General features: G+C 47.7%; 1 protein-coding gene across 1 annotated transcript; it reads left to right on the plus strand.

Annotated features, from left to right (window-relative positions):
- The first annotated feature begins 1,578 nt into the window (after positions 1-1,578).
- Positions 1,579-23,325, plus strand: Dhx16 (DEAH-box helicase 16). The gene is made up of 20 exons (XM_045157847.1): positions 1,579-1,904; positions 4,384-4,634; positions 4,722-4,887; positions 5,554-5,610; positions 11,281-11,535; positions 11,678-11,881; positions 11,959-12,153; positions 13,207-13,317; positions 13,468-13,583; positions 14,975-15,185; positions 15,365-15,463; positions 15,644-15,796; positions 18,135-18,275; positions 18,466-18,628; positions 18,714-18,832; positions 18,956-19,023; positions 19,733-19,895; positions 19,990-20,151; positions 20,564-20,737; positions 23,090-23,325. The coding sequence occupies exons 1-20, from the start codon at positions 1,698-1,700 to the stop codon at positions 23,216-23,218; spliced, it is 3,144 nt and encodes a 1,047-aa protein (XP_045013782.1). The 5' UTR covers positions 1,579-1,697; the 3' UTR covers positions 23,219-23,325.
- The last annotated feature ends 6 nt before the right edge of the window (positions 23,326-23,331 follow it).

The raw sequence follows: 23,331 nt of genomic DNA on the forward strand, positions 1-23,331 counted from the left end.
ACAAGCCAAAAAAAGAAAAAAAAAGGGCTGGAGAGATGGCTTAGCGGTTAAGTGCTTGCCTATGAAGCCTAAGGACCCCGGTTCGAGGCTCGGTTCCCCAGGTCCCACGTTAGCCAGATGCACAAGGGGGCGCACGCGTCTGGAGTTCGTTTGCAGAGGCTGGAGGCCCTGGCGCGCCCATTCTCTCTCTTCCCTTCTATCTGTCTTTCTCTCTGTGTCTGTCGCCTTCAAATAAATAAATAAAAAATTTTATATATATATATATATATATATATATATATATATATATATATATATATATATATATATATATATATATATGGTTGGAAAGATGGCTTAGTGGTTAAGGTGCTTGCCTGCAAAACCAAAGGACCCAGGTTCGATTCCCCAGGACCCATGTAAACCAGAGGCACAAGGTTGTGCATGCATCTGGAGTTCCTTTGCAATGGCCAGAGGCCCTGGTGCACTCATCTTTAACTGCCTTTGTCTCTCAAATAAGTAATTTATATTGCATGTCTGTGTGTAAGCATCCCAGGGTCTTTTGCCACTGCAAACAAATGCCAGTCTGGCTTCATATGGTTGACTAGAGAATTGAATTTGGGCTTACGGGCTTTGAAGCAAGTACCTTTAGCCACTGAGCCATCCTCAGGCGGCACTTTTCTTTTTTCTCTCTCTTTTTCAAGATAAGTTCTCGCTCTAGCCCAGGCTGACCTGAAATTCACTATGTAGTCTCAGGGTATCCTTGAACTCATAGTGATCCTCCTACCTGTGCCTCTAGAGTGCTGGGATTAAAGGCGTGCACCACCACGACAGGCTCCTTTATTATTTTTGATTGGTCACAAATTACATATTTAAAATTTTTTTTTGATATTTTTGTTTATTTATTTGAGAGAGACAGAGAGGGACAGAAAGAGGCAGAGAAAAATGGGCACGCCAGGGCCTCCAGCCACTGCAAACGAACTCCAGACGCATGCGCCCCCTTGTGCATCTAACGTGGGTCCTGGGGAGTCGAGCCTCCAACCGGGGTGGTTAGAATTCACAGGCAAGCGTTTAACCGCTAAGCCATCTCTCTGGCCCCGCAAATTACGTATTTTAGCTAGGAATGGTAGTGTAGGCTTGTAATCCCAGCACCTGGGAGGCTGAGACAAGAGGATCACTGTGAGTTCGAGGCTAGCCTGGGGATACAGGGTGAATTCTTAGACAACATGGGCTACAGGAGAGATCCTGTTTGGGGCGGGAGGTGGGAGGACAAGAAACTGCTCAATCCACTGCTTTTACTGAATGAATGAAATACTAGTGTACTAACCTACCAATAGGAAATGTGTGTGTGTGTGTGTGTGTGTGTGTGTGTGTGTGTGTGTGTGTGTGTGTGTGTGTGTGTGTAAACATCCCAGCGTCTCTAGCCATTGCAAACCACAGCCGACTTAAACCTTCTTTCCCAGCACTTCAGGAAGATGTGAGATTTGAACTCGCTCGGCCACCGTCGCGCTGAGGCCGGAACAGCGCAGCTCCTTCCGGGCGTCGCGGTCCGGGAAGACCGTTTGGGACTGCTCCTTCGCGACTCCAACTCCGAGTCTCTAGGCGGCTTCGCTACGGAGCCGGGCTCGGGCCCAGCGCCCAGGGCTCCCTCGGCTCGGCGGCCACAGCGGGCCCGCAGACGCTTCCGGAAGGGCCGGGAGCCGCGACCTTGAGTCGCCATGGCGACGCCGGCGGGGCTGGAGCGCTGGGTTCAGGAGGAGCTGCACTCGGTGCTGGGCCTTAGCGAGCGGCACGTCGCGCAGTTCCTCATTGGCACAGCGCAGCGCTGCGGCTCGGCCGAGGAGTTCGTACAGCGCCTGCGCGACACCGAGACGCTGGACCTCAGCGGGCCGGCCCGGGACTTTGCGCTGCGTCTGTGGAGCAAGGTGTCAGGGGCGGGGCGGGATGGGATGGGAGGCGTTGGGTGTCTTGCTTTATATATACATATATATGTATATATATATATATATATATATATATGTATGTATGTATGTATGTATGTATGTATGTATGTATGTGTGTGTGTTGGGAGGCGTTGGGTGTATATGTGTGTGTGTGTGTGTGTGTGATGGGATGGGAGGCGTTGGGTGTCTTGCTTTATGTGTGTGTGTGTGTGTGTGTGTGTGATGGGATGGGATGGGAGGCGTTGGGTGGTCTTGCTTTATTATATATGTGTGTGTGTGTGTGTGTTTTTCTATGTAGGGTCTCACTCTAGCTCAGGCTGACCTGAGTCTCAAGGTGGCTTGGAACTCATGGCAATCCTCCTACCTCTGCCTCCTGAGTGCTGAGACTACCTGGTAATTTTTTGTTGTTGTTGGTTTTTCGAGTTAGGTTGTCACTCTAGCCCAGGCTGACCTGAAATTCACTGTGGAGTCTCAGGGTGGCCTCGAATTCACAGCGATCCTCCTACCTCTGCCTCCCAGTGCTGGGATTAAAGGCGTGCGCCACCACGCCTGGCTACCTGGCTATTTATATTTTTAAATATATTTTATTTATTTATTTATTTGAGAGAGAATGGGCACGCCAGGGCCGGCAGTCACTGCAAATGAACTCCAGATGCATGCTCCCCCTTGTGCATCTAGCTTACGTGGGTCCTAGGGAATTGAACCAAGGTCCTTTTGCTTTGCAGGCAAATGCCTTAACTGCTAAGGAATCTCTCCAGCCTTGCTTCAATATATATTTTTAAAACTTTATTTTTATTTATTTATTTTTTAATTTTTTTTTATTTATTTGAGAGCGACAGAGAAAGAGGCAGAGAGAGAGAGAGAGAGAATGGGCATGCCAGGACTTCCAGCCACTGCAAAGGAGCTTCATACATGTGCGCCACCTTGTGCATCTGGCTAACGTGGGTCCTGGGGAATTGAGCCTGGATCCAGGGTCCTTAGGCTTTACAGGCAAGCACTTAACCGCTAAGTCATCTCTCCAGTCCTTATTTATTTATTTGAGAGAGAGAAAGAGACAGATAGAATGAGAGAGAGAGAATGGGTGTGCCAGGGTGTCCAGGCCACTGCAAACGAACTTTAGATGCATGTGCCACCTTGTGTGTCAGCTTACATGGGTCCTGAGAAATTGAACCTGGGTCCTTCGGCTTTGCAGGCAAGCGCCTTTCCTGCTAAGCCATCTCTCCAACCTCTGCTTTAATATATATTTTTTTGTTTGTTTTTCAAGGTAGGGTTTCACTATAGCCCAGGCTGACCTGGAACTTACTATGTAGTCCCAGGGTGGCCTTGAACACATGATGATCCTCCTACCTCTGCCTCCCAAGTACTGGGATTAAAGGTGTGCACCACCTCGCCCAGCCTTAATATTTTTGATATAAGCCTCACTACATGTTCTATGCTGGCCTGGAACTCACCATTCATCCTGGTGCTCAAGAGGCAAAACTGTGGATCTTTGGATTCTTAGGGCAAGCTGGATAGCTGGTCTAGCCAAATTGGCAAGCTCTGTTTTCAAGTGAGAGACTCTTTCAGTAAGGTGGAAGACTATTGAGGAGGACATCCAACATCAACTTCTGACCTCCATATGCACATGCACACATGTGCGCATGCACCCACACACACATGAACATACATGTTCACATGTACATATGAAAAGGACAAAAAAGCCATGCAGTCAGTTATGGTAGCCATGAAAAGAACAAAAAAACCATGTAGTCAGTTATGGTAGCTCATGCCTGTAACCTCAGCACTCAGGAACCTGAAGTAGGAGGATCACTGTGAGTTAGAGGCCAGGTTGGGTTATGGTGTGAGTTCCAGGTCAGCCAGCTGGAGTGAGACCCTGCCTCAAAAACAAAAGTCATGTAGAAGAGGAAGAGGATAGGTAACAATAAACATTGGTGCTTGTTTGCAAAGTCTAATGGCCTAGGTTGGATTCCCCAGTACTCATGTACGGCCAGATGTACAAAGTAGCACATGTATCTGTAGTTTGCAGTGGCAGGAGGTCCTGGCATGCCCATTCTCTCTCCCTCCCTCTCCCCCCCCCCCCCCGTTTGCAAATACATAGATAAAAATATTTTAGAGAAAATAAATAGAGCTGGGCATGGTGGCACATGCCTTTAATCCCAGCACTTGGGAGGCAGAGGTAGGTGGATTGCTGTGAGTTCAAGGCCACCCTAAGAGTACATGGTGAATTCCAGGTCAGCCTGGGCTAGAGTGAAACCCTACCTTGAAAAACCAAAAGTAAATAAATACTAAAAGAAAAAAGTTCAGAAGCTGAGGGCCCCATTCTGACCGATACTTGGAGTAAAGCCATGTAGAAGAGAAAGCTGAGGGCTGTTGTAAGACCAAGTGATTCCTTAGAGCTAGCTAAGCACTAGGGTAAGATTGGAAGTTGCTGACATTGCCTTATGTTCCCCACTACTAACAGGTACCCCGTAAGGTAGTAGCAGAAAAGCCAGCTCGAGCAGCAGAGAGAGAGGCCCGAGCCCTGCTGGAGAAGAACCGATCTTATACATTACTGGAAGACAGTGAGGAGAGCGGTGAGGAAGCTGTAGGCAGGGCTGGGAGCTGCCTCCAGAAGAAGCGTAGAAAACGGAAACACCTCCGGAAGAAACGCCATGAGGAGGAGGAAGATGATGAGGAAGAAGAGGTTTCTGAAACAGGGAAGAAGAAGATAGGGTAAGTCTGGGGCAAGGGGCTGGGGAAGATAGAGTTGGAATGATAAACTCTCTGGACATGCATGTTCAGTTCTGGCCTTGGCTTCAGGGGAAGTAAACAGCCAGTGGATGAAAAGCCCGCCTCTGAGGATGAGTGGGAACGATCAGAGCGAGAACGCCTTCAGGACCTGGAGGAACGGGATGCCTTTGCTGAGAGGGTTCGGCAGCGGGACAAAGATAGAACACGCAATGTCCTGGAGCGGTCTGACAAGAAGGTGAGTCAGAGTACATCGTGGAAGTCCCAAAGGTGCTCAGGTAAAACTCATTAAGTTGATTGTCGAACTGTGTCTCTGGGAGGACAGGGGGCTGCTACTATGGTTCATGTCTGGAGTAGGAGGACCCTGTGGATTTAAATTTTTCTCCAAATATATATATATATTTTTAATTGTTTTTTGTGTTTTCAAGGTAGGGTCTCACTCTAGCCCAATCTGACCTGCAATTCACTATGTAGTCTCAGGGTGAAGCTGAACTCATGGTGATCTCCTGTGTGCTGGGATTAAAGGTGTATACCACCATGCCTGGCTCTTCTCCAAATATTTTATTTATTTATTTTAAAGAGAGAATGGGTGCACTAAGGCCTCTTGCTGTTGTAAACAAACTTCAGACATTTGTCCCAGTTTGTGCATCTGGCTTTACGTGGGTACTGAGGAATCGAACCTAGGTGTTCAGGCTTTGTGAGCAAGTGCCTTTAACCTCGAGCCATTTCTCTAGTCCCCTGTGGATTTTCTAGCTCAGCCCTTTCTTGCCTTGCAGAAAGCCATAGAGAATCCTAAGTAATGCCTTGGGGGGATAGTCGGAATGGTCTTTGTGATTCCCAAGGGAAATGGCTGTGGATGTGGGAAATCTGGTCTCTTACCTTTCCACTTGGTTTCTTCTCTTAGGCTTATGAAGAGGCTCAGAAGCGCCTCAAGATGGCTGAGGAAGACCGGAAAGCCATGGTGAGTCCCAAGGTTAAGGAAGCCAAGATCTTAAGTATAAAAGAAAAGATGGATGTGGTAGTCTGTAGGGACAGAGCTGCAGAGGAAATGTGCTGTATCCATAGGGAAAGAGCTACAGAGTGGAAGCAGTGCTGTCTCCATAGGGAAAGAGTTACAGAGGGACCACAGCGCTGTGTCCATAGGGAAGGAGCTAGAGAGGGAACACAGCGCTGTGTCCATAGGGAAGGAGCTAGAGAGGGAACACAGCACTGGCTCCATAGGGAAGGAGCTAGAGAGGGAACACAGCGCTGTGTCCATAGGGAAGGAGCTAGAGAGGGAACACAGCACTGGCTCCATAGGGAAGGAGCTAGAGAGGGAACACAGCGCTGTGTCCATAGGGAAGGAGCTAGAGAGGGAACACAGCACTGGCTCCATAGGGAAGGAGCTAAAGAGGGAACACAGTGCTGTGTCCATAGCTAGAGAGGGAACACAGCACTGGCTCCATAGGGAAGGAGCTAAAGAGGGAACACAGTGCTATGTCCATAGGGAAAGTGCTATGGAGTGGAAGCAGTGCTGTGTCCACAGGGAAAGAGCTAAAGAGGGGATACCATGCTTTGTATGCAGTGCTGTGCTGAAGTCTCCTGAAGAGGGCTTGATTACATCAGAACCTTGGCTCTTTAGAATCAAGGGCACACTATGTGTTAATGAGTGAAATTTGGCTTTTCACCTTCTTGAGATTTGAGAAAAAAGTGTGGCTGAGGGCAGGGTTGGGCATCCATCCCATGCCCTGGGATGTGCTGACCATTAAGTTGGCATACCATCTCCAATGTCCTCCTGCACTAGTCTGTACCCATTGTGACTTTGTGATCTCTCTGAGGTTTTCCAAGTTAGTCTCCTCAGAAGGGCAGAGCCCTTGTCATTCATAAACTGGGCATTCTATATTTTTTAATTTACTTTTATTTATTTATTTGAGAAAGATAGAGAATGAATGGGCATGCCAGGGCCTTCAGCTGCTGCAAACGAACTCCAGATGCACACAGTACCTTGTGCATCTAGCTTATGTGGGTCCTGGGGAATCGAACCTGGGTCCTCTGGCTTTGCAGGCAAGCACCTTAACCACTTTGCCATCTCTCCAGCCCTTTAATATTTTCCTTATTTGAGAGAAAGAGGTGGGGGGGGGAGGGAAGAAGAGAGAGGAAGAGAGGGAGGGAGAGAAGGAGAAAGAGAAAATGAATATGAGTGTGCCAGGGACTCTAGCCACTGAAAATGAACTCCAGATGCTTGCATCACATGCATCTGGCTTACGTGGGCTGGGGAATTGAACCTGGGCCCTTTGGCTTCACAGGTGCTTTAAATGATAAACTATCTCTCCAGCCCAATTTATTCATTTTTTTAATATTTTATTTATTTATTTGGAGGGAGAGGTACCCATACCAGGACCTCATACAAATGAACTCAAGAGGCATGATTTTGTGCATCTGGCTTTACATGAGTACTCTGGGGACTTCAACTCAGGCTGTGAGGCTTTGCAATCAAGTACTTTTATCCACTGAGCGATCTCTCCAGCCCTCTTTTAGTATTTTTTTTTTCTTGTTTTTTTGAGGTAAGATCTCACTCTAGCCCAGATGACCTGCAATTCACTGAGGGTAGCCTCAAACTTGTGGTGATCCTCCTACCTTTGCCTCCCAAGTGCTGGGATTAAAGGCATGTGTCACTATACCTAGTTGTTTGTATTTGTATTTTCAAAATAGTCTTACATAGAGCTGACCTTGAATTCAGCCTTCTTTTTTTTTTTTTTAAAGGAAATTTTTTAAAGTTTTATTTATTTATTTGAGAGCGACAGACACAGAGAGAAAGACAGATAGAGGGAGAGAGAGAATGGGCGCGCCAGGGCTTCCAGCCACTGCAAACGAACTCCAGACGCGTGTGCCCCCTTGTGCATCTGGCTAACGTGGGACCTGGGGAACCGAGCCTCGAACCGGGGTCCTTAGGCTTCACAGGCAAGCGCTTAACTGCTAAGCCATCTCTCCAGCCCGAATTCAGCCTTCTGAGTGGCTAGATTACATGCATAAATCATCATGTCCAGCTCAGTTTTCTTTCTTTTATTTTTTTTTTTATAAATGTATATTTATTTATTTATTTATTTGAGAGGAAGAGAGAATGGGCGCTCCAGGGCCTCCAGCCACTGCAAATGAACTCCAGACACATGTGCCCCCTTATACATTTGGCTTATGTGGGTCCTGAAGAATTGAACCATGGTCCTTAGGCCTCACAGGCAAACACCTTAACTGCTAAGTCATTTCCCAGCCCTCTTTATTTTACTTTATTTTATTTATTTATGAGAGAGAGAGAAAGGGGGAGAGAATGAGCACCAAGGCCTCTGCAAACAAATTCCAGACACATGTGCCACCATGAGCATCTGGCTTACATGGGTTCTGGGGAGTTGAACCTGGGTTCTTAGGCTTCACAGGAAAGTACCTTAATTACTAAACCATCTCTCCAGCCCTTATTTTATTTTTATTTTTTGGTTTTTCAACAGGGTTTCACTGTAGTCTAGGCTGACCTGGAATTCACTATGTGGTCTCAGGGTGGCCTGGAACTCACAATGATCCTCCTACCTCTGCCTCCTGAGTGCTAAGATTAAAGGTGTGCACCACCACACCTGGCTGACAGTTCCAATTTTTTTTTTTTTTTTTTTTTTTTTTTTTGTAGTAGGGTCTCATTCTATCCCAACCTGACCTAGAATTCACTCTGTAGTCTTAGGGTGGGCTTGAACTCATGGCAATCCTCCTGCCTCTGCCTCCCAAGTGCTAGGATTAAAGGTGTGTGCCACCATGCCCAGCCCATTTTTTTTTTTTTTTTTGCTTCTTTTTTTAATTTATTTGAGAGCGACAGAGAACAAGGCAGATAGATAGAGAATGGGCTTACCAGGGTCTCCAGCCACTGCAGATGAACTGCACATGCATGCGCCCCCTTGTGCACCTGGCTTACGTGGATATTGGGGAATTGATCCTTGAACTGGGGTCCTTAGGTTTTACAGACAAGTGCTTAACTACTAAGCCATCTCTCCAGCCCTGGCCCAATTTTTTACACCTAGTTTAAAAATATATATTTTATTTTAATTTATTTGATAGAGAAAGGGAGAGAGAGAATGGGCATGCCAGGGCCTCTAGCCACCGCAAATGAACTCCAGAAACATGTGCCCCCTTGTGCATCTGGCTAACATGGGTCCTGGGGAATTGAACCCAGGGTCCTTTGGCTTTTCAAGCAAACACCTTAACCACTAAGCCATCCATCCAGCCCTACATAATTAAAAAAAAAAATATATATATATATATATTCACACACACACACATATACATACACACACACACACACACACACACACACGTAATTTACTTGAGAGAGAGAGAATGGTCACACAGGGCCTCTAGCCACTGCAAATGCACTCCAGATGCATGTGCCCCCTTGTGCATCTGGCTAACATGAGTCCTGGAGAATTAGACCCAGATCCTTTGGCTTTGTAGGCAAATGCCTTAACACTAAGTCATTTCTCTAGCCCCTAATTTTTTTTTTTTTTCGAGGTAGGGTTTCACTCTAGCCCAGGCTGACCTGGAATTCACCATGGAGTCTCAGGGTGGCCTCGAACTCACAGCAATCCTCCTACCTCTGCCAACCGTGTGCTGGGATTAAAGGTATGTGCCACCACATCTGGCTTTATAATTATTTCTTATATATGATTATTCCCCCACCCCAAACTATGGCCATTCAGTTTAAGAAGGTACTTGAGTGCCAGGTATGGTGGCACATGCCTTTAATCCCAGCACATGGGAGGCAGAGGTAGGAGGAAAAAGCACTTGAGTTGGTCATGGTAGCACATCCCTGTATCACTGCATTTAGGAGGTAGAGGCAGGAGGTTCAGGAGATGAAGGATTACATAGTGAGTTTGAGGCCAGCTGGGGCTATATCCTAAGACTGCCTACACAGACAAGTAACAATGAAAAAGAAAAGTAAAAAAGAAAAAATGAAAAAGTAGGTCTGAAGAGATGGTTTAGTGGTTAAGGCATTTGCCTGTGAAACAAAAGGACCCAGGTTTGATTCCCCAGGACCCATGTAAGCCAAATGCATAAGGGGGCACGTAAGCCAGATGCATAAGGGACACATGTTTCTGGAGTTCATTTGCTGTGGCTAGAGGCCCTGGTATGCCCTTTGTCTATCTTATCTCTCTTTTTCTCTGCTTGCAAATAAATAAATAAAAATTAAGAAAAAATAAAGAAATGAAAAAGAAAAACCCAGGCTGAGCATGTGGTGCTGCCTGTAATCTCAGCACTCAGGAGGCTAAGATGGGAGGCTTTGCTATGAATTTGAGGCCAGCCTGGGCTAGAGTGAGATCCTTTCTGGAAAACCATTTAAAAAAAAATAAAAGCCACCAGGCATGGTGGTACATGCCATTAATTCCAGTGCTTGGGAGGCAGAGGTAGGAGGATTGCCCTGGGTTCGAGGCCACCCTGAAACTACATAGTGAATTCCAGGTTATCCTGGGCTCTAGAGCAAGACCCTACCTCAAACAAACAAACAAACAAAAGCCAGCTGGACATGGTAGTTCACACCTTTAATGCCAGTGCTAGGGAAGCAGAGGTAGGAGGATTGCTGTTAGTTCAAGGCCAGCCTGAGTCTACAGAGTGAATTCCAGGTCAGCCTGGGCTAGATGAAGACCCTGCCTTGAAAAACCAAACAAACAGCCAGGTATGGAGGCTGTGGTAGGATTGCCATGAGTTTGAAGCAAGCTTGGGCTAAAGAGTAAATTCCAGGTCAGTGTGGGTTAGAGTGAGACCCTGCCTACCTCAAAAAGAAAAAAAAAAAAAAAAAAGAAAAAGGTGGGGGAGAAGGAATGAAGAAAACATAATTGAGGCTGAAAATTGCCCGCTCTTGGCAGTTCTAATAGTTTCTTTCCTTCCTTATCACAATCCTATTCAGATCAAGACCTCTGCTTGTAAATCCTGGATTAGCCTTTTTGTTTTTCCTTGGCCCACTGATCTGAATAAAATCATAAGAGTAAAGTATTCAAAGAATTGTTGAGGGCTGGAGAGATGGCTTAGCGGTTAAGGCACTTGCCTGCTAAGCCTGGCGACCTAGGTTTCATTCCCCAGTATGCTCATAAAGCCATATACAGAGTGGTACTTGCATTTGGAGTTCATTTGCAGTGGCTGTAGGCCCTGGCATGCCCATTCTCTCTCTCTTTCTCTCTCTCTGCTTTCAAATAAATCAGTAGGGGCTGGGCATGGTGGTACATGCCTTTAATCCCAGCACTTGGGAGGCAGAGATAGAAGGATCAACAAGAGTTCAAGGCCACACTGATAATCATAGTGAGTTCCAGGTCAGCCTGCACTAGACTGAGACCCTACCTCAAAAAATAAACAAAATCAAATAAATAAATAAAAATATTATCCAAAAAAGTTGTTGAGCCCTGTCTATGCTGACAGAAGGTGTTGCTGCTGCAGCTGCAGCTGTAGGAAAGCAGTGTGTGAGATCAGCAGGACGCACCCCAAGAAGCCTTGCTCTGGACATGAGGCTAGTCAGGCTGCTAAGGGAGGGGAAGGCAGAGCTTTAGGGTCCTGTGCCTGCCTGTTGGATAGGGAACAGTGTTGTTGGTCTAGTGACATGAGGATCTGGCTGTTCTTCCTGACCTAGGTTCCTGAGCTACGCAAGAAGTCCCGCCGAGAGTACCTGGCCAAGCGTGAGCGCGAGAAGCTGGAGGACTTGGAGGCTGAGCTGGCTGATGAGGAGTTCCTCTTTGGGGATGTAGAGCTGAGCCGCCATGAACGTCAGGAACTCAAGTACAAGCGGCGAGTACGAGACCTGGCCCGGGAGTACCGTGCTGCTGGCGAGCAGGAGAAGCTGGAGGCTACTAACCGCTACCACATGCCCAAGGAGACACGAGGACAGGTGAGGAGAAGCCTGTCATATGCGGGCATGGTCTAGGGCTTAAGCTGGCCCCTTCCTTCTCTGAAGTACTGATGGGGGAGAATGGGACTAGGCAGTAAGAGCCACTCTGTCTTCAGGTCTTCATGTACCTCTCTCTCTGTAGCCAGCTCGAGCTGTGGACCTGGTGGAGGAGGAATCAGGTGCCCCTGGGGAGGAGCAGCGGCGCTGGGAAGAGGCCCGGCTGGGGGCTGCTTCCCTAAAGTTTGGGGCCCGAGATGCTGCCTCGCAGGAGCCCAAGTACCAGCTGGTATTGGAGGAGGATGAGACCATTGAGTTTGTTCGAGCCACCCAGCTCCAGGGTGATGAGGTGAGAGGAAGGATCTGGGACATGATGAGGGACTTTGAAGCTGGTTGGAATTCATGACTTTCTCTGTCCTTCCTCAGGAGCCGTCCTCAGTTCCACCCTCATCTGCTCAGGCCCAGCAGAAGGAGTCCATCCAGGCTGTCCGTCGTAGCCTGCCAGTGTTCCCCTTCCGGGAGGAACTCCTGGCTGCAATTGCCAATCATCAAGTCCTTATTATTGAAGGCGAGACGGGCTCTGGGAAGACCACCCAGATCCCACAGTACCTCTTTGAGGAGGTTAGTCACCACACCTGCCATAACTGGCCAAGGCATTGAAACACAGTCCTGTGCACTATACATGATAGTTGGAGGAGGTGTCCTTTGCTTTCCAGCTAAATCAGGAGGCTGTTGGGAGTAAAGACTAGACCCTTTCTTCTAAACTGTTCTCACTTCCTGCCATGGTGTCCATGCCTGGTAGAAGTTAAGGACATGTGGGTCAGTAGCAAGCAGTGAGGTGGAGGGTTTAAATGTGGAACTCCTCATACATCAGCTCCATGACCCTCTTCAGGGGCTAGAGAGCCAGGAGGTAAGGGCTTACTTTCCTGCTTTTTGACTTTCTGTCCCCCCTGGTTTCTGTGTGTGTGCCTCAGTTGATCAGTACCTTTCTAGGTCAAGCCTAGCAGAGTCCTGACCTTGACCAAAGGCTGGCCCAGTCTTGTTTGTTTCCTCCTCATTTCCCCTGTCTTGCTAGCTTTTATTACTTTCAGGTGTGGCTGCCCTAGCCAGTATACTTATTAAAGGCAAACCTCTTTCTTTCATTTTTTGGTTTTGGTTTGTCAAGGTAGGGTCTCGCTGTAGCCCAGGCTGACCTGGAATTCACTATCGTCTCAGGCTTTGAACTTACAGTGATCCTCCTACCCTTGCCTCCCGATTGTTGGGATTAAAGGCCTTCATCACTATGCCTGGCCTTTTTTGAGGTAGGGTCTCACTCTAGCCTAGCCTGACCTTGAACTCACAGTGATCCTCCTACCTGTGCCTCCTGAGTTCTGGGATTAAAGATATGTGCCACCATGCCTGGCTTAAAAAATATTTCTTTTTCTTTTCTTTTTTTTAAAGTTATTTATTTATTTGAGAGCAACAGACACAGAGAAAGACAGATAGAGGGTGAGAGAAAGAATGGGCGCGCCAGGGCTTTCAGCTTCTGCAAACGAACTCCAGACGCGTGTGCCCCCTTGTGCATCTGGCTAACGTGGGACCTGGGGAACCGAGCCTCGAACCGGGGTCCTTAGGGTTCACAGGCAAGCGCTTAACCGCTAAGCCATCTCTCCAGCCCTATTTCTTTTTCTTTAGGGTTACACGAAGAAGGGTATGAAGATCGCCTGCACTCAGCCCCGGAGAGTGGCAGCCATGAGTGTGGCTGCCCGAGTAGCCCGGGAGATGGGTGTGAAGCTAGGGAATGAGGTGAGATATATGAGGACCAGGGAATGGGGAGTCCCTTGGGTCTGGGTCTCAGTTTCCACTGGCTTTAGGGTCATACATCCCAGGTTTGGGCATTGGTCCTGCCTCTCTGGTCCTAATTTCCTCAACTGCTAATGGCCCCTTTGTGACCAGGTTGGCTATAGCATCCGCTTTGAGGATTGCACGTCAGAGCGAACGGTCCTTCGCTACATGACAGATGGGATGCTTCTCCGGGAGTTCCTCTCTGAGCCTGATCTCGCAAGTTACAGGTACGCACAGGCGCCTGCTTCCCATGGGAAAGTCAGTCTTCTCTTCCCCCTGCTACGCTGCCTGCCCCCTCATTGCTGCCTATCTCCTATAATCTCTTACTTCCCACAGAGCCAGTTGGCATTGTCTTCTCATTTAACCCTCCAGGTTTTTTTTTCTTTTTCTTTTTTTTTTTGGTTTTTTGAGGTAGGGTCTCACTCTAGCCCAGGCTGACCTGGAATTCATTATGTAGTCTCAGGGTGGCCTCAAACTCTCGGCAATCCTCCTATCTCTGCCTCCCAAGTGCTGGGATTAAAGACGTGCTCTACCATGCCTGGCTTTTGGTTTTGGGTTTTGGCTTTCCTAGGTAGGGTCTTTCTCTAGCTCAGGCTGTCCTGTGTAGTCTCAGGGTAACCTTGAACTCATGGCGATCCACACCATTTCTTGAATCTTTATGGCTCTGATGTCTTAGAACTGACTAGTAGGTCCCATGGAAATGGGCAGAACTCTACCTTTGCATTTCTAGGGCTTAGGAAACTAGGATGAGGATGACAGAGTGCTGTGGAGACTGGAAGTACTATGAAAGGCCGTTACAGGGCACTTAGCTGTTGTTTAGAGGGGAGAAACATTCTGGCTTCTTCAAAGTATGTAAAAGGCTATTAAATGGGAAGCAGGTTCAGGTTTCCTGTGACCTTAGATAGCACTTCTAGGAACCTGGGGGAAGGTACAGGGAGACAACCAGCTTTATACCCATAGTTGAGTAACCCTTGGATGGAGATGCCAGGGCCAATTGGAGTGTTTGACTCTAGCCAGCTCTGCACCTTCAGTCCAGGTTACAGGTAGCACTATCTGTGACTAGTGAGCTATCATGAGATAGTTAATTGAGTAAACACCTGCTGACACAGAGAAGGGATTCATGGATAGGGTGAGGAGGAAAGGGGTGGTTCAGCAGTATGTGCCTTTTCAACTCTTTGAAGGCTGTGGTTTCTGGTTTCATTAGATCATGGTGGTCACTACCTAGTCTTGGCTGATCTAGAATTTTTATGTCTCAGTCCTAGGATTACAGATGGAAGACACGTGTTAAATTTTCCCTTAAAAACATTTATTTTTCTCCTTCTTCCAGTAAAAGCACTGCTGATTCAAGTAGAGTCTTGTTTCTGATCCAGAGATGTCAGACTTGTTTCAGACCTGGCTTCTAGACTTCTGTCTGCCAAGGCCAGGACTGACTGCAAATCACAGAACCCATCCTTTGCACACCTTCTGCCAAAATTAATGATTGGTACACTTGGCTTCTTAGACTTCTCCGTCTGCATTCATTCTGGGTTGCTCTGTCTCTCTTTCTCAAATGGGGACCTGGTGTCCAATCCTGCACTACCAGCCCTCCTCCCTCATTGCTTCCTCTCTTCTTCTCCAGTGTGGTGATGGTCGATGAAGCTCATGAACGGACCCTGCACACAGACATTCTCTTTGGATTGATCAAGGATGTTGCTCGATTTCGACCTGAGCTCAAGGTCCTGGTAGCTTCAGCCACACTGGATACTGCCCGCTTTTCCACCTTCTTTGATGATGCCCCTGTCTTTCGCATCCCTGGACGCAGGTTTCCAGTTGACATCTTCTACACCAAGGTACTCCTTGGGAGGATGGACTTCAGTCTAAGGCAGAGAGAGGAGCTGGGGCCTGTGGTCCCAAGGAGAGAAGGGTCTCATGGGCAATCCAAAGAGGAACAGGATGAAGGGTGCGCTGAGCTTGTAGAAGAGCTTGCACAGCTGGCCTTTCTGTAACCTCATGTCTTCCTCCTCCCAAGGCTCCAGAAGCTGACTACCTGGAAGCTTGTGTTGTATCTGTGCTGCAGATCCACGTGACTCAGCCCCCTGGGGATATCCTGGTGTTCCTGACAGGACAGGTATGTTCTGGGATGGGAAAGGGGTAGTATGTCCTAGGGGAGGACAGGCTAGCATGTGGCAGGACAGGTGTGTTTTGGGTTGGGAAAGGGATGATATGTCCTGGGGGAGGATAGGGCTGGTTGTGGCCTTCTGTGACTCTGTGACTCTGTGACCCCTGATGCCCTCTGTTCCACATCCAGGAGGAGATTGAGGCTGCCTGTGAGATGCTCCAGGACCGCTGCCGCCGACTGGGTTCCAAAATCCGGGAGCTCTTGGTGCTACCTATTTATGCCAACCTGCCCTCTGACATGCAGGCTCGTATCTTCCAGCCCACACCCCCTGGAGCCCGAAAGGTGAGGTGGAGAAACCTTAGCTCTTGCGCCTACAGTACACATGGTAAATGGTAAGCCAGGTATGTGCTGGGCACTGCTGCAGACACAGCTGAAGAGCAGCCAGCCCCTCACCTCCTGGCTAGAGAGAAGATGAAGGGAGTAAGCACTATAGAGATTCAGAGAGGAATGGATGCACTTCTGTTCCAGGAGGTAGGATTTGATGTGGACCTTTTAGGAAAAATGGCTGAGAATCCAAAAAAGCAGCTGAGATGTGCTTGAGGTCAGAGTGCAGCTAGAGAAATTTGCCAGCACTCGGGAGGCAGAGGTAGGAGGATTGCCATGAGTTCAAGGCCACCCTGAGATGACAGAGTTAATTCCAGGTCAGCCTGGACCAGAGAGAGACCCTACCTCGAAAAACCAAAAAAAAAAAAAAAAAAAAAAAGAGAAATTTGAATGGCACAGCAATGGGACAAGGTTGAATTAGCTGAGGGCTGAGATGGAGGCCTTTGATGGCAGGTGGAAGCATTTGGACTTTACCACAGGCAAGTGGTAACCAAAGGGTTTTGAGAAGAACTTTCATCGAACAAAAAATTAACAAGGGGCTGGAGACGAGTCTCAGTAATAGAGTGCTTGCCTGCTTGCCTTGCATGTATGTGGCTCTGGCTTCCATCCCCAGTGCATGTGTGGGAGGGATTTCGCTCCTGAGTGCTGGGCTAAGGGATACACTGATAAAGTAAGACAAAGTCCCTGCCCTTAAAGGACTTACAGTCTGATGGAAGGAGACAGTGGAAATGTAAATAAATACCAGTTTATAGAAGGTGCTATGAAGAGATTTAAGGCAGCATGGGAAAGTAGAAACTGGCTCTGGGAGTGGAGGGTGAGGAAGACCAGGAAGGTGTTTCTTGGGCTGTCTCTCCATAAGGCCAAGGTGGAGTAGTAGGAAGGAAGAGGGGAGGAGTACTCCACTGAGGAAATGCTGGTGCAGAGCATCTGAGGAAAGGGTGTATGTATCTGGATGGACAGAATAACTATAGGAGTAGGAAGGACACTCAGTGAGGCCAGAGAGACAGCCAAGGATGTGGTGGTCCAGGCTTTAAGCGGCTTAGATTGAATTCTGTTGTACAGTGGGAAGCCATCAAGGATCTGTGTGTGGTGTGATATTTTACATTTACAGGGGACCACCTGCTTCTGCTAAGTGTAAAATGTGTGTTTATATTTTAGAAAGGTTTTTTTTGTTTGTTTGCAATTTTTTTAAATTATTTATTTATTTGAGAGCAACAGACACAGAGAGAAAGACAGATAGACGGAGAGAGAGAATGGGCGCACCAGGGCTTCCAGCCTCTGCAAACGAACTCCAGACGCATGCGCCCCCTTGTGCATCTGGCTAACATGGGACCTGGGGAACCGAGCCTCGAACCGGGGTCCTTAGGCTTCACAGGCAAGCGCTTAACCGCTAGGCCATCTCTCCAGCCCTGTTTGCAATTTTTTTGAGGCAAGGTTTCACGCTAACCCAGGTTGACCTAGAGCTCACTGTGTGTTTCTAGGCTAGCCTTAAACTCATAGCAATCCTCCTACCTCAGCCTCCCAAGGCCTGGAGAGGTGGCTCAGCAGGTAAAGGTGCTTGCTTACAGAGCCTGACGGCCTGGGTTTGATTCCCAATACTACTTAAAGCCAGATACATAAAATGGCATATATGTCTGGAGTTAATTTGCAGTAACAAGAGATCCTGGCCTGTCCGTTCTCTCTCCCTCTCTCTTTCTTCCTCTCTCTCTGCTTGCAAACAAATAAAAATTATAAAAAGATGTGAACCACCATACCCAGCTTGGTTTGTATTTTAGAAGGACCATTCAGACTACATGTGACAGAGGGTTGGAGTAGAAGCAGGGAGAGGAGCTATGAGGCTGTCACTGGAAGTGACATGTGCAGATGAATATGGAAATTGAGAACTTGTAGTGAGGTAGAAGGAGCAGAACCTGGGCATTCCCACCCTGTATCTGTGAAAGAAAATCCTGAAACCCTGTCTCTAATTTCTTCATTATAACCCGGCTGACTTCTCACTTTCTGTTGCCTTGTCCCCTCCTTTCACAGCACGTGCTTTTCCATTCCTTGCTTTCCAGGACTTACTTTTTTTTTTTTTTTTTTTTTTTTGGTCTTTCAAGGTAGGGTCTCACGCTAGCTCAGGCTGACCTGGAATTCACTCTACATTCTCAGGGTGGCCTCGAACTCAGTGATCCTCCTACCTTTGCCTCCTGAGTGCTGGGATTAAAGGCATGTGCCACCATGCCCGGCTACAGGACTTACTTTTTGTGGACATCTAGGTGGGTTTGAATCCTTGGGTTCATTGTCCTCTCTCGTTTAGGTAGTGGTGGCAACAAACATTGCAGAAACATCGCTCACCATTGAGGGTATTATTTACGTGCTGGATCCAGGGTTCTGTAAACAGAAAAGCTACAATCCCCGCACAGGCATGGAGTCGCTCACCGTTACCCCCTGCAGCAAGGTTAGCCTGGGTCTCCATGGGGTAGAGGGGACCAGGATTGTCCCACAGGGAAGATCCAACTCAGAAGTAGCATTGTGGGTGCTTAGAGGGCAAGGATAGTCTGCATCCTCAGAGTTTTTGAGTAAATACTGTCCTTCCTCTTCTTTCCCTGACCCTATGGTTAACCAGTCTGCCTCCTCTTTCTTCCCAGGCCTCAGCCAATCAGCGGGCTGGCCGGGCAGGCCGGGTAGCTGCAGGGAAGTGCTTCCGCCTGTATACAGCCTGGGCATATCAGCATGAGCTAGAAGAGACGACAGTTCCTGAGATCCAGAGGACTAGCCTGGGCAATGTCGTGCTGCTGCTGAAGAGCTTAGGTAGTTGAGCTACTCGGGGGCATGGGACATTGAAGTCACTGGGGCTTATGGGAAAATACTTTTCTAACCCTGACACCTTGCTCAGGGATCCATGACCTAATGCACTTTGATTTCCTGGACCCTCCACCATATGAGACCCTGCTGCTGGCTTTGGAGCAGCTGTATGCTCTGGGAGCCCTCAACCATCTTGGGGAGCTTACCACGGTAAGTTGGCAAGACAACATGAGCTAGGGCAGGATGAAGAAAAGGGTCCCTGTGGTGGTATTGCCTGGGTGCCTGTCATGGTGGAGAGAACTTAAAGGCAAATTGACTTCTTTTTTTTCTTAGTCTGGTCGCAAGATGGCAGAGCTGCCTGTGGACCCCATGCTATCTAAAATGATCTTGGCCTCTGAGAAGTAAGCCTTCCCATTCCATCTGGGCCCCTGGCATACAAACTGTATTTTGAACCATCTCTTCTTTCTTCTCATATTGTTCATCATGTTTTTCTTTTTCTTTTTTTTCAAGCAGAGTCTCATTCTAGCCTAAGTCTTCCTACCTCAACCTCCCAAGTGCTGGGATTTAAAGGCGTGAGCCACTACATCCAGCTCTATCATATTATTACTCCTTTCTAGGCCCTCGGATCTGTAAATCACTGTCCTGTCCTGGGCATGATGGTCAGTGGTTAAGATAGACAGATATGAGGAAAGCTGAGGGCCATGAGTGGAAGTGGAAGCTGGTTTGTCTGTGATGGGTTCTGAGAGGGCTGCCTCTGGAACTTGGTCCTTCCAAACATTTCAGACTGGAACATTTAGATGGGGCTCTCTACAAGACATTTATTTCCCTGCTGTGGTTGAGATCAGAGATCTTTCCCCAAGGCACATATCCTTCTATACTGTCTTCAGTACTTCCTCCCCCTCCCCCCGTGGGTATCCTTCCTATGTAACAGGTTTCTCTGTGGTTCCTGCAGGTGCCCCTGTCACTAGACTCTTATTTGCTGTCTTGATTCGTAGCCATTGTCCCTATGGCCTTCCCCACGAGGGAAGCAGCTATCACCTTTCCTTCCTTGCCTGTTCTTTTCTGTGGCATCCTGCTTTGAACACTTCATCCTCTTCCTGTCCTGCCCAGGTATAGCTGTTCAGAGGAGATCCTAACGGTTGCCGCCATGCTCTCTGTCAACAACTCCATCTTCTACCGGCCAAAGGACAAAGTTGTCCATGCTGACAATGCTCGGGTCAACTTCTTTCTTCCTGGTGGGGACCACCTGGTTCTGCTAAATGTATACACACAGGTCACTGGGCTTGAATGAATGGGAATGTGGGAGATGTGGGGGAGTCCAGTCCTGTTGTATATAAGACACCCACCCTTTTGAACCCTCTTCACAGTGGTCTGAGAGTGGCTACTCCTCCCAGTGGTGCTATGAGAACTTTGTACAGTTCAGATCAATGCGTCGAGCCCGGGATGTACGGGAGCAATTGGAAGGGCTCTTAGAGCGTGTGGAAGTTGGTCTGAGTTCCTGCCAAGGGGACTACATCCGGGTACGCAAGGTTAGTGTTTCTTCAGTCTGCTGCTGTCTGTCCAGGACCTCTGAGGAAGACGTCTCCCTGAGAGCACCTGGTGCTAGTTTGCCCCTGCTGGAAGATCTTCTCTGGAGCTCATTCTTTCTTAAACCATAAGTTCTTTACACATCCCTTACCGTTCTAGCTCTCCAAAAATCTGAACTTAAAAGGTAGTGAAGCCGGGCGTGGTGGTGCACGCCTTTAGTCCCAGCACTCAGGAGGCAGAGGTAGGAGGATCACCGTGAGCTCGAGGCCACCCTGAGACTACATAGTGAATTCCAGGTCAGCCTGGGCTGGAGTGAGACCCTACCTTGAAAAAAAACAATCAAAAAAGAGGTAGTGAGCCAGCATCCCCAAACATCTGCCTGACACACTGGCTTTCTTCCTTCCTGCTCCTTAGGCAATTACTGCTGGTTACTTTTACCACACGGCACGGTTGACACGCAGCGGTTACCGCACAGTGAAGCAGCAGCAGACAGTGTTCATTCATCCCAACTCCTCCCTATTTGAGCAGCAGCCTCGCTGGCTGCTCTATCATGAGCTTGTCTTGACCACAAAGGAGTTCATGAGACAGGTAAGGGACCACTGCCTGCCCAGGAAGGTGGAGACTGTTAAGAGACAGTATATATTGGTAATCTTAGAGCTCAGAATCATGTTGCTGGGACAGAAACAAGACTGTTTTCATGTAGGACCAAACAGAAGGGTTATATAGGTTGGTGATACACCACTCAAATAGCATGATGCTATAGTTCCAATTCTCAGCAACCACCATAAAAGAACAAAAAACAAAAACAACAGCAACAAAAAAACCTTTCAAAGCTGGAAAGATGGCTTAGCAGTTAAGGTGATTGCCTGTGAAGCCTAAGGACCCATGTTCAATTCCTCAGTACTGCATAAGCCAGAGGTACATGGTGGCACATGTATCTGGAGTTCATTTGCAGTGGCTAGAGGCCCTCGTGCACCTATTCTGTCCTTCACTCTCTCTCTCTGCTTCTTTCCTCCCCTCAAGCAAATAAGTAAAATAAAAACTTTACATAGGAAGTAAAATAAAAAAAGGGAAAGGAAAAGTAGAGGCTGGGGAAATGGCTCATTTGCCAGCCAGGTTCAATTCCCCAGCATCCATATAAAGCCAGACTATGTCTCAAAGAAGGTGGAGACCCAGACAACTCCTCAGACCTCCACTTGCATGCTGTGACACACATTTCTTTTTTTTTTTCAAGGTAGGGTTTCTCTGTAGCTCAGGGTGACCTGGAATCCACTATGTAGTCTCAGGCTGGCCTGAAACTCTCAGAAATCCACCTACCTTTGCCTCCTGAGTGCTAGGATTAAAGGTGTGAGCCATCACACCTGGCTAACATATATATATATTTTCTTTTTGAGTTAGAGTCTCACTCTAGCCCAGGCTGAGTAACCTAGAATTTGCTCTGTTATCCCAGGCCAGTCTTGAGTTCATAGCAAGCCTCTTACCTCTACCTCCTTAGTGGTGGGATTTTTTTTTTAATTTTTATTTATTTATTTATTAGAGACAGACAGACAGAAAGAGGCAGAGAGAAGGAGAGAGAGAATGGGCACGCCAGGGCCTCTAGCCACTGCAAACGAACTCCAGATGCGTGCGCCCTCTTGTGCATCTGGCTAACGTGGGTCCTGGGGAATGGAGCTTCGAACCGGGGTCCTTAGGCATCACAGGCAAGCGCTTAACCACTAAGCCATCTCTCCAGCCCTTTTTTTTCTTTTTTGAGGCAGGATTTCCCTGTATCCCAGGCTGGCCTTGAACTCACAATGATACTCCTACCTAAGCTGGGATTAAAGACATGCACCATCATACTTGACGCCATACCTTTTTCAATATTTTACTTATCTTTAAATGTTTGTTTATTTGAGAAAGAGGGAGGGCTGGAGAGGTGGCTTAGTGGTTAATGCGTTTGCCTGCAAAGCCAAAGGACCTCAGTTCAATTACTCAAGATCCATATAAGCCAGATAGATGCACAAAGTGGCACATGCATCTGGAGTTCATTTGCAGTGGCTAGAAGCCCTAGCACGCCCATTCTCTCTCTCTCTCCCTGCCTCTTTCCCTCTCTCAAATAAATAAATAAAATTTGTAAATAAATAAATAACGGGAGGGAGGGAGGGAGGGAGAGAAAAACAATGGGTGTACCAGGGTCTCCAGCTACTTCATACAAACTCCAGACACATGAGCCACCTTGTGCATCTGGCTTATGTGGGACCTGGGGACTCCAACCTGGGTCCTTTGGCTTTGTAGGTAAGTGCCTTAACTGTGAAGCCATCTCTCCAGTCCTCCATACCTTTATTTTTAGTTCTTTTAAAATTAAAAAATGGGGGGGGGGGTACATGCTTTTAATCCCAGCACTCGGGATGCAGAGGTAGGAGGATCACCATGAGTTTCAGGCCACCCTGAGATTACACACTAACTTCCAGGTCAGCCTGGGTAGAGTGAGACCTGACCATGAGGGGGGTGGGGGAGAAGTGGGTTAGTGGCTGGGAACATAAAAACAGCACCTAGACTTGAAGTGCCACCTGCTGATACAGACACATCATTGCAGGTGGAGAGGCTCTTTGCCCCTTTAGGAAACATTAAATTGCCTATTTAAATTGTAATCCAGGTGGCTCTGGGGTTAAAGGTGCTTGCTTCCAAAGCCTACCAGCAATTCCCTAGTATACACATAAAGTGAGATCTACAAAGTGATACATGCATCTAGAATTGGTTTGTAGCAGAAAGGCCCTGGTGAAAATACACACATACACACACACAGTCATTAGGCTTTGCAGGCAAATGCCTTAACCACTTAGCCATCTCTCCAGCCTCCCAAGAAACTTTTTTTTTTTTTCCCAAGAAACTTTTTTTGACCACACTCAGGTTCTAGTTTGGAATGAAAGAATCTACCCACTTATCTTTCCTGTCTTCCAGGTACTGGAGATTGAGAGCAGTTGGCTTTTGGAAGTGGCTCCCCACTACTATAAGGCCAAGGAGCTAGAAGATCCTCACGCGAAGAAAATGCCCAAAAAAGTAGGCAAGACGCGAGAAGAGTTAGGGTAGAGAAGGGACACAGAACCTGACAGTAGTGCCTCCTTTTCCTTTCACACATTATTTAATATCTATTAAATAAAGTTATTTTTGGAATAAAGCTTTGGGATATAGACAAAGTGACG

The sequence above is a fragment of the Jaculus jaculus genome, chromosome 8 (genome assembly GCF_020740685.1).
Source record: "Jaculus jaculus isolate mJacJac1 chromosome 8, mJacJac1.mat.Y.cur, whole genome shotgun sequence".
NCBI classification, from domain to species: Eukaryota; Metazoa; Chordata; class Mammalia; order Rodentia; family Dipodidae; genus Jaculus; species Jaculus jaculus.